Source organism: Borostomias antarcticus (genome assembly GCF_949987555.1).
Source record: "Borostomias antarcticus genome assembly, chromosome: 7".
Classification (NCBI taxonomy): domain Eukaryota; kingdom Metazoa; phylum Chordata; class Actinopteri; order Stomiiformes; family Stomiidae; genus Borostomias; species Borostomias antarcticus.
The window spans coordinates 21,955,947-21,966,872 of NC_140240.1; the positions used below are offsets into that span (position 1 = coordinate 21,955,947).

Sequence of the window (10,926 nt, forward strand, 5' to 3'; positions counted from 1 at the left end):
AAGCCAAAAGTAACCAACCTCTAACCATACACAACTTAAGAAAACAATGAACAGCTCTGTACATTTATTTACTACAATAAGCCATATTTACATAATCAGCGATTACATAAATAAATCAACAACAGCAAAAACGGGCAACTCGTAGCAATGTTTCCACAGTCCAAGATTTATGGCCTTACATTGCTACAGTGGTTTGTGCACACCACCACTACAGAACATTCTGAAAGAAAATAAATAAAAATTGCCCCCAAAAATGTGATTGTGCCCTCAGGCAGGCACGGTTGATGACTGATCAGGGGTGAGAGGTCAAGGGAGGCCGGCAGCCAGCATGCTGCCAAGCAGGGTACGATCTTTCAGAGCGTTCTCCACGTCCCTCTCCTCTATCTTCAGAGAGATCTGAGAATGAAAAGCAGGAGGTTCATTGGTATGGCGGCCAGGCACATGCTCCAGAGACACACAGCAGATGGACACATGCATCCACTGTGGCAGCAGTAACCACACATTAGCAGAGTATACACTTGACCGGTCCATTTTAGCACACCCCCTTCCCTTACTGCCCAGTGTTGTGGAGGTGTGCATGCATGCATGCGTACTCCTAGACATATCTATTTATAGAGACTGGATGCATGTACATATATTTTTTATTTTATACTGCACACACAGTGCATATGGATGTATATGGTCCCTGTTCTTCCTCTTTTTTATGCATACTACTCTGTATCTAGTGCATTTCCAACCTTGCTGTATTTTTTCCACTGCTGAAACGCCAGATTTCCCCCTAGAGGGATCATTAAAGTATCTATCTATCCATCTAGAGCATGGGTTCCCAAACTCTATCAATGTGGGCCTCCCCTCTGAAAACAGTGACACACCCCCCCCCCCCCAAACTTGTCCATTTTGCAAGGCAGTGTTAGCTAGCCCATAACGTTACACAGCTAAGTTAGCTCGGTGGCACCTGCTGGTAGTTAACATTATGATGTTTTCGCAAAATACATTCATGCCTGCGGGGGGAGGCACAAATTTAGGATACATCTCTCCCATTATTTATTTCAATTTTCTGACCTTTAAAATCATGTTTCATTCATAAAAAAACAGAAAATCCTTTTCTTTTTTTAAAACCATCATTCCGCGCCTCCCCTCTTTTTCTTTGGGGCCCCCAGGGGAGGCGTGCCTCACAGTTTGGGAATGCCTGATCAAGAGTGAACAGACAACAGAGGGAGAGGCTGTCTATGTACATGCACAGGAGAAGTTGACATTAAACTGACTGGTCGGGTGTGTACCTTGGTGAGACGCGCCTCCTTGGCCTTCTTGAGGGCAAAGATGCCCCGGCTCTCCAGCAGCGCACAGAGGGAGAGGCACTCGCTTTGGCCCACGCTGCCCACCTGCCTCTGGGCACACAGACGGCTGTACACCTCATGGAGCTGAAGAGGAAGAAAGGACATTAGAGAGAGTGCATACAACTTCCCCAAAACAGCCCTGCGGCATGCCACTCCCGAGGCCCCTGCCGCCGATCGACGCGGTCATGGCTCTTCTGTCCTGGCCCCGCAGCGGTCCCACTGACGTCAGGACAGCAGAGTCGCCGCCTCAAAACTCACCTCTTCCAAAAGTACTACCACGATCCTCCCTCTTAAGCGCCTACTGTATTTATAGTTTGCTACTCTTGCACTTTGCCTTCAGCACTAGATAGTCTTAGTCACTTGTTTAGAAAGGAGATGCACTTGTGAGTTCTGGTGAGAAATAGTACACCGACTTCCTACATTAAATGCAATTATTGTAATAACTTTGTAACTCTGGATAAAATTGACTGCTAAATGACTACTGTAATGAGGTAGGCTGCATCCAAGGGGTTCAATTTCAAACACTTCAGTGGCACAGCAAGGGATGGGAAGTAAGTTGTCTCCCTACAGTACATTCGCTAACAGTCAAGGTGGGAAAAATAATATCGGTTCACTTGTACATACTGTATAAAGGGCTGCAACAATAGTGATGTGATCAATGACTGATCATGAAAATTAACCAATCTGCTTTTCTCTCTTTTTTCTCCCTCACGGCATCTCTTTCTCCTGCTTCACCGGCCGGCGGCGCACGTGACCCTCGTGTTCCCCAGCGGCTGTACAAATACACATTTTAGATTTGATTGGATTTACCTTCCCCAGCGGCACCTCCTTGCTCTTGCGGCCGTGCGTGAGCAGCAGCAGGCAGCACACCAGCAGCTTCTGCTGCAGAGGGAAGCTCTCGCCCTCGCCGGCCTCCGGGGCGGCCATGCGGTCCCCGTACACCTCCGACAGCACACGCGCCACCTGGGGCACGCTCACGCGGCGCGCTGGACAGACAGGCAGAGGCGGGGGCGGAGAGGCGTTAGGTCACATGGATACACGCTGCGTCTATCTATACCAAGATGTGGCGCGTAGATAAGAGAAGATGCACTTAAGCATTTCACTAAATCAGAACGGTAGTGCAGTTTGAGGGTTGTCATCTGGTCTCATGAATGACATTTTAATAATGTGTAATCAGTGTTGGCATTTGATAGTTGTATTTTTGCATTGGAGTCTAGATTAGATTTAGATGGATTAGTGCCAACAGTGCACACATTTCAACAACAACAACCACCCTTAACTGAGTTAGGGAGAGGGTTTCCAAGCCCTACTAGGATTTATCGAATCTGCTTATGGTAGGCCTGAATGAAGGACAGGTATGACTGCTTCAGGCATGTGTTCACTGACAAAAACAATAAGATGATATCTTGAAAGTACAGCTGCTTACCTTTAGTTTGGGCTTCGGATCCTTTCCTGTCATCAGATTCCACCATCTCTACAGCTCTCCTGTAACAGAGAGGTGGCAATTAAGCATTAATCATCACTGCTTTTAATTAGGCTAATCTAAATATTATTTGGCAGCTGTATTCATGAAATGCCATCTCTCCCAGCAAAATTACTCCATTTCACAACGAGTATCGTCTTTGCATCGATGTCAGCCATTTCAAACAAAAGAATTATATTAGTCTGCATACTCATACTCACACCACATACACTACGTTTGTTTCAAAAAATGCATTCCTGTTAATTTACTTGCTAGCAGCTAAGGGGGTCTGTGGTACAAAAAGGTTTATGAAAAAGATTTGCGTGGGGCGGCCAAGTCTGGTGTGTCGGTGACCTTCTAGACAATTGAATCAGGTATTTGCTACCAAACAGTTCACCCGTCCAGGGGACTGCTGAATCCAATTTTAGTTCATCCTGTAGATCATTCCAATAGGCTGTTGTCCGAACACTAGTCTAACTCAAAAGTTATAGGTTTTGGGGATAAGCATTGTCATTTGTTTATTACTGCCCAAACAGTAGCGACGGGTCTGATTCCCAGCCCAATCAGATTCAATCCAGACTACGAGAAACAACAACCTAGCAACCATTCCACTCAAGACGATTGTGATTGGTTAAAAAAAAAAAAAAAACTCCCCCTTATCGCCGAATGGTAATGAGTGCAGCTAGACCTTTTTCCAGCGCTTGCACAGAGTAAAAGAAGTGTGGAGATACTGTAGCAATGAGAGACTACTCTAGCAATGAGAGACTACTCAAACGCTAAAATCTGTCTCCGCAAGAACATAGGCAACAATCTAAATCTGAATCTATCCAATAATGTTGGGGCCATGTCTGGTGTCTTGTAAAATACAATTTAGAAGCAATTTAAGTAGGGTCTCCACAAGTCATTTCTGTTAGAGGGAGGGTTACTATGATAACCCCCCCCACCCCATGTCTGATATGAAGTTTCCAGAGGTGTTTAAACTTAAAGCGTTACCTGCAGATGTCTAGAGCTTTCCTGGCGTCTCCTGATACCGCCGACACCTTCCTGGCACAAAACTGGACAGCTGATGCATCCAATACCCCTTCTCCTGACACCTAATATGGAGGGAGAGAGACGTATATAGAGAGAGAGAGGGTATATTAGAGGAACACAAGAAACAACTTTCCGGCCCTTGAATACAATTACCCACTGACTGTATATAGACACCATACATGGAATGATGTGATACTCCAATTTTGAGTCCTATGCAATCATTCAAATATAGAGGCGATATTGCACTTGGTCTAGGTAAGCCAGAGCCCCCGTGCCTGCCGTGTACGGTGGTCTGTTGTATGCGATGGTCGCCCCAGAGCCCCATACCTGTGTGAGTCGGTCATGTACGATGGTCGCCCCAGAGCCCCATACCTGTGTGAGTCGGTCATGTACGATGGTCGCCCCAGAGCCCCGTACCTGTGTGAGTCGGTCATGTGCGATGGTCGCCCCGTACCTGTGTGAGTCGGTCATGTACGATGGCCGTGAGCTCCTGGCGGCTGTAGGGGGTGAAGTGTAAGAGCTGGGGGTGACAGCGAGGCAGCGCCTGCAGCCGGGGGAGGATCCTGTCCGTTAGGTCCAGAGCGTTGGCGATACCTGGAACACAACACACTTGCTCACAGGATGGCAAGCACATTTTTGAAGACTAAATCTTGTTTTTATTAAGAATTTTGTTTTATATGAAAATAATGATCATAAAAACACTGAATTTGGTATTTCTAATACCAATTACCGGTAGGCCATCCATCTCATACCGAAAACAACCATGTAGCCTATAAAAATATCTATAACTGCAACCATCAAGCCATACTGGACTGATTTAATGCTGTGAGAAAGTGTGTAAGTCTGTTAACACCAATGTTAGAACGTTGCTATAAAAACACCACTTCAAGAACTGAAAGAGTCAATATCAGGCAGAATAGGCTACACTATCAGAATTACAAACTCATAATTACCTGACTGATTATTTTTCACTGCCATAGTGTTAGCGTTTGGAAATACATGGGAATGAACTGGCCGACAACATTAGTTGTGAGCAACTCGCTTCAGTCAGAGGGGAAGAGTCAGTTTACAGATAGGCTATTTGGCGCCACCTGCTGTAGTGAATGTATAATAACATGTAAAAGTCTAAATCCTGAATATAAGACTACCCATTCACACTAGTAGTATTATTACATTTAGGCATCCACTACGGTCATTTCAGATTTGAACTACAAGCAAAGCACTTCAATTCGGCTAGAAGAGACCAACAAAATGGGGTTAAATCATCCAAATAGTGAAACAATTGGTGCTGTGTCCTAATTCCTTCCGCTCTGAAAGGTTGCGGTGTACTTTTTTATTTTTTATTTAACGCAAAGGTGGCTTTGGATTTTACCTAAAACCAAACAGAAAATTATTCTGTTGCCTGAACAGCAACTGTACGAAACAAAATTCACTTCATGACAGAGAACAGCATGCTCTGATGTGTCCTAATGAGTCGAGCTGAGTGTGAACTAAGTCAAGTGTTTAAGTCTTAAAGCACAACATACCAATGAGACAGAGGCGGGACTTGGGCAGATAGGGCCACTCAAATATTGTGTAGAGGACATCGTGGGCCTTGCTGTCCAACTGGTCCATCTCGTCCAGGACTAGAAGACTGGAGAAAAAGAGGGTTGGTACAGATGAGGCAAACAAAACATTATGCTTATTAGCCAAAAAGCCTATACTGGACAGGGATGGACCAAAACTACAATTTGACCAGGGATTTTAAAGTGGAGTAGCAGGGGGTCCATCACCTGACACGCCATACCTGGCAATCAGAAAGTCTCAGGTGAGGGCTGGTCCCAAGGTTGGGAGACATGCCACTCTAATGAATAAGCCACTCTAATGAATAAGCCACTCTAATGAATGAGCAACCCAATCAGGAGCGGAGATAGGGTCGCACTGGCGAACAGCAACCCTGTCTGGTTTGGGCTGCATGCGGGAACAGGCTACAGTCGCTCACAGTTATTCTATGTGAGCCAACAACTGCCGTTTTCTGTGACAGTTGTTAGCTTACAATTAATTTTGCAACAAATGAATTCCTCACCATTTAGCCTTCAACTTCCAAGACAAACCTATCAGGGCCAGTCCTAGACTGCTCTGACAAGGGGGGGGGGCAGTCAGAAATGTTTGTCCACACCATACATTTTTTTCAAGGTTCCTTACTTTCCCTTAAAATGTGTTTAAGACTTGCTATTACATTTAAGAACATTTTAAGATGTATAGGGTGTTACCTATAACCTCTCTAAACGTATGGCTCTTAATGTCCAATCATGATGCTAGAGAATAGCCTGAACTACAGGTGTCTGATTTTGGTCAACAAGTCAAGGTTGTTGATGGCCGCTTTAGACAGACACTCACACTGCGGGTCCAGCGCTGGTCAGAAGTTTCTGCAGCTTGGCATCTGAGTGGCTGCCGGAGACGCCCAGCCTGTCGGCCAGCAGGGGGAAGATGCCATAGGAGCTGCGCAGGGTCATACAGTTCACCACCACCGTCTGGACCGGCTTCAACTGGTCCTGAAACACGGAAGAAGCGGGTTTGAGGTTTACACATGGGGTCATTCCCCCAATTATGCTCATTTTCAGCATGTTAATATATACATACCTAATAATGTATGCATGTACTGTTCTTGTCCTATTTGCTATTTGTTATATTGTATTTTATGGTTTTTGTGCCTTTAGCCCACTGTACAGCACTTTCGTCAACCACGGTTATTTTTAAATGTGCTTTATAAATAAAGTTTGTTCCGGAGACCCAAAACATGTCTTTGAATATACTTAGTGAAAAGACATTCTTGCTGAAAAGACATTAAACATTCTAGCATGCCTCTATGCCCCAGTCAATGCTAACCTTCATCTCCTGCAGCACATAGTTGAGACAGGCTGTCTTGCCGGTGCCAGGGGCCCCTGAGATGTAGAGGCTGGCCGGGCGCCCCTGCAGCACCCTCTCGTCCAGGAAGGAGCGGATGGTGCCACACTCAGTCTCCCTGGACAACAGGCGCTCTGGAACGGCCGTGTGGAGGGCCTGTTTCACACTCTGGTACCTTGACTCTGGAGAACAGAGAACGTCGTTAAATGTTAGCTACCGATCCAGAGATCTAGTGCGGATTTCAGTCGAAGAAATTAAGATATACAGCGGTGGCCATGTTTTTGCTATGGGTGCACGGGTGACATTTTTCCAAAACAGATCAGAATACAAATAATTTACTTCTGGCTCTGCCTGCCAACACAACGCACTGATCTGAACAATAGATATTGGCATGAACGCTAACCGATGGTAAATAAGGGTATCTGCACACTGCGTCAACCAACACCAACTTTGGATTGGTGTGCCATGTTTGTTGGTGACTTGGCGTTACATCTGAATTTCAAACTTCCAACATTCTAACGGCTGCCAACCTTAGAATGTTGGGAGTTGGTTGGCGTTGGTTGTGGCGTTGGGCAGACACCTAAACAACACAGAGGTAGACGTGGGGTTCTTACTTTCAGCAAAGAGGCGGACTACCGGGGCCTTCTTCTCTGGTCGTTGAGAAGAGGCGGGGCTTCCGTTGGGCGTCTCTGGTAGTCTGCTGGCGGACGGTCTGGAGGCGGGAGAGAGGGGCTGTTTGGGGGAGACGGGGACCAGCCTCCCAGGGGGGAACGCTGGGGAGTTCTCATCAAAGCCCAGTTTGTGTGGCGAGACCGTCGAGGGGCGGCTCTGTTTGGGCGGCGAGCCCAAAGGGTTGGCACTGAGGTTACAGTCGTTTTCGTCACCTGTGAACAAAACGCAGACACAAAAAAAGAGAATGGTTAAATACACAATAGCGGCTTCCTTTTAGACAAAGTTAAATATCGGTCAGTATGAGAAAACACAGGTAAATTAGACTAAATTATATGTATATCTATACATCTATATGACATACATAAACAGACTGGTGACAACATAAAGTGTCTTAGTAAGGTGTTGGGCCGCCACAAGCCGCCAGAACAGCTTCAGTGTGCCTGGACAGTCTCTGGACAGAGGGACGTCACAGCATTCTTCCAAAAGATATTCCCTCATTTGGTGTTTTAGTGACGGTGGTGGAGAACACCGTCAAAATCCCTCAGTATTCTCCAGTTTCATGCATGTACACACCTACGTACCCCAACACTATGCAAAGCTGCACACATACTCCACTGCGTGTTTTGTCTAAATGGAGGCTATAATTAACAACGGCACAGAAAAGTGTGTGTACTCGCCTGTGCGTTTGCGGGGGCTGAGAGGCAGTCTTGCAGCTTTGAGGCGGGTTAGTTTGGGGGACAGGGGCACCAGCGGGACCAGGAGCGGGAGTCTGGTCTCCCCTGGACTGGGAAGCTCCAACTCCTCCTTCAGATGGCTGCTCTTGGAGCGGGAGCTCATCCTAGCGGACTTGCGTCTGAGGAACACTTGGGTCTGTGAGCGAGTGCTGGAGGACATTTTATTTTTATACCTGAGGAGGAGAGAGAAGGGTATAGTAAGTTGATGTGTGTATGAGCAGTTTGAGAAAAGCCTGTGTCTGTAGGGAAGCAACAACATATTTGGTTCTGTACAAACAGGGGAGTCGGAACTCCGAGGTGACTAGTAGCTACCCCCTATGCAAAGATTAGTAGACCTCTTGATTCCCCGTTAAAATACGACTGTCCACGTTATTTAACTTCCACGTTGCAGAAAAACAATGTGCGTTGTGCAATAACGTTACAGCTTTCATTTCAATATGCAAACGACATATGTCTGCGCTTGGTGTTCGGTGTATAAGTTAGTTACACAATTCAGCTACAGTAACGTTTGCAAACTCGGTGCAAATTTGACAATACAATAACGTCAGCTGCAAGTCTTACTTTCTGGCGCCAACATACTGACTGCCGAGCCAACACACCGCCCTATTCTTAATGTGATGGCTCCACAATAGGAACATACACGGGATAAAACAGACTATCTAGCTACATTTACAAGCTACAATATTATTTTCGTTTCGAAACAGCTAGTTAGCTGAGGCCAACAACTCACTTGATTAGAGCTAGCTGGGGGACGTCCTGAGCTGGCAATACATTCAATTAATTTGCAATTGTTTGCAGGTCTGCCCCACTTCAAATAAGCCAGATTTCGCAAATAATATATCCAAACACGAGAACTCAACTTACCTTTAATCGCTTTATTCAGCAATCCGCAACAAGTCTCTGTCGTTTCGTGTTACAGCGCGCGCCTCTCCTCAGAATTAGAACTAAAGACTGACTGAGCTGGCGCCAACTGCTTTTCAACTCCTCCCCTTACTGACATCTGATTGGGCTTCTCGGTATGACCGCTTTCATTATTCGAGCTGCCATTGGCTCGGCTCGCAGACTGGCCTTGCGTTATCGTCCACACTGGCGGGATATCCATCTGGGGTGAGTTGAGTCTGAAAACCGTGTGCACCGTTTTGGTACGGTTTCCGGGTTGACCAATACGGCCCTTTCTGAATCCAGTCCCTCCCCCACTCGCACTGTCACCGAGTGCACTCCGTTTTGTAGTCCCCTCACAGCTGAATGTAGTTCCCTTGATTAGGGTGTAGGGTATAAAAACCTTAGGGACGCACTCCCCTCACTCCAGCGGAAACAGGAAACACAAACCACAACGGTTACCATGGTTTCGCGTCAACAGCACTTTGCAGAGGCATCGTTCGTATCCTCCTTGTTACAGCTTATGAGGATTGCTTATATCTATGGCTTTATATATATACATTTTCCCAACGCAGCTGCTTCAGCACGATTATTTGTAGGCTAATAGTGTATTCTTTGTATTTTTGTTTTTATTTGCATTAAAACAAAGCAGGCCTGATTTTGTTTGTCCTGATTTTATGCTCATTTCATCTTCACTGTTATGAAGCACTTTGGGCTGCAATTCTTGTGTTGAAAGTTGCTATACAGTTTATTAAAACAAGCCCATAAAAACTGCACAAGCTGGCTGTATGAACCTGTGTTTGTCCTCTTGTCATTTTCTGCAAATGACAGAAGCTGTTAAGCTGTTATGATGAAGCTGTTAAGAAATATGTCCGGGAAGATGGTTAAAATGTTTTGGTCAGAATGAGTGCTGTGTGACTCCTCCAATCACTCCACATCTTACCAAGTAGTAGTCCTACACATCATTTATCAAGTCCTAGTAATGGGATACAATCACACAATTAATCTTCTTTCAAAGAATCTTAAACATTAAGGTGTTTTTGGTTGTAGGCCTAATCAGTGAAATCTGCCAATGGAACAAGTGAAACTTTGCTTAATGTTTGGAAGAAGATGCATTTATCTAAAGACAAATCACTTGTCCTATATCTCACTGAAATGTTGCTTGTTGGTTGAGTGTCTACATTACGTGTAAAAAGATGTGTTTTGTGGTGAGTGGCAGGCCGTTCATGGACTCAACCTATGAAAAAACTTACTCCCAAGCTTCTGTAGTGCCGTTTCGTTTTTTTGTGGACAACTTTTCATTTTCCATTCTCAGTTTGATCAGCTGTTTAGTCTGAACAACAGTCCTGGTAAATATCCACCAGCCACCACTTTACATTACAATCAAATGAACATAATCTAGCGTTTTCTGAACTGGAGAACGGAATTTGATGCGAAATACAATGCAAATGTCGTATAATTTGTGAGGAACTTACATGTGTACGGCGCATTTTCCATTTCGGACAATAAAAACAGCTGCACATGTGAATCGAGCCTGCATCGGTGAGGGGCTGGATTGGCCCTTTTCGAGCTCCTCGTCCCTCGCCCTATGCACTCCCCCTCGGTTTGCGCGTTCACGCGGAGGCCGCGCCATATTAAGTGCCATCTGAAACCAATTTGCGCCCAGTGGAAGTGGCTTATAAAACCCTCGGTAGCGAGTCTGCGCCGATGCAGGCTCGATTGGCATGTGCAGCACTGTTAAGGCTCCGAAATGGAAGACACACCATACAAATGTAAGTTCATCACCAATCATACAACATTTGCATTGTACTTTAAATCAAATAGCCTACCGTTCTAGAAAACGGTAGATTGTGTTCATTTGATAGAAGTGGTGGATATTTACAGTGACTGTTGCGCAGACCAGGGGCCTCATATATCAAATAGC

The 10,926-nt window shown here is 45.6% G+C and overlaps 1 protein-coding gene across 1 annotated transcript; it reads right to left on the minus strand.

Moving 5' to 3' along the window:
• Window positions 1–306: 306 nt before the first annotated feature.
• On the minus strand, window positions 307–9,047 carry cdc6 (cell division cycle 6 homolog; the record flags this gene model as incomplete). Its single annotated transcript, XM_084440479.1, has 12 exons — window positions 8,988–9,047; window positions 8,067–8,296; window positions 7,332–7,601; window positions 6,700–6,899; window positions 6,211–6,365; window positions 5,358–5,464; window positions 4,286–4,425; window positions 3,793–3,893; window positions 2,764–2,822; window positions 2,148–2,323; window positions 1,281–1,421; window positions 307–396 (listed from the first exon to the last, which is right to left on the minus strand). Exons 2-12 carry the CDS (start codon window positions 8,281–8,283, stop codon window positions 307–309), a joined length of 1,656 nt encoding a protein of 551 aa, XP_084296605.1. The 5' UTR covers window positions 8,284–8,296; window positions 8,988–9,047.
• Between the last annotated feature and the right edge of the window lie 1,879 nt (window positions 9,048–10,926).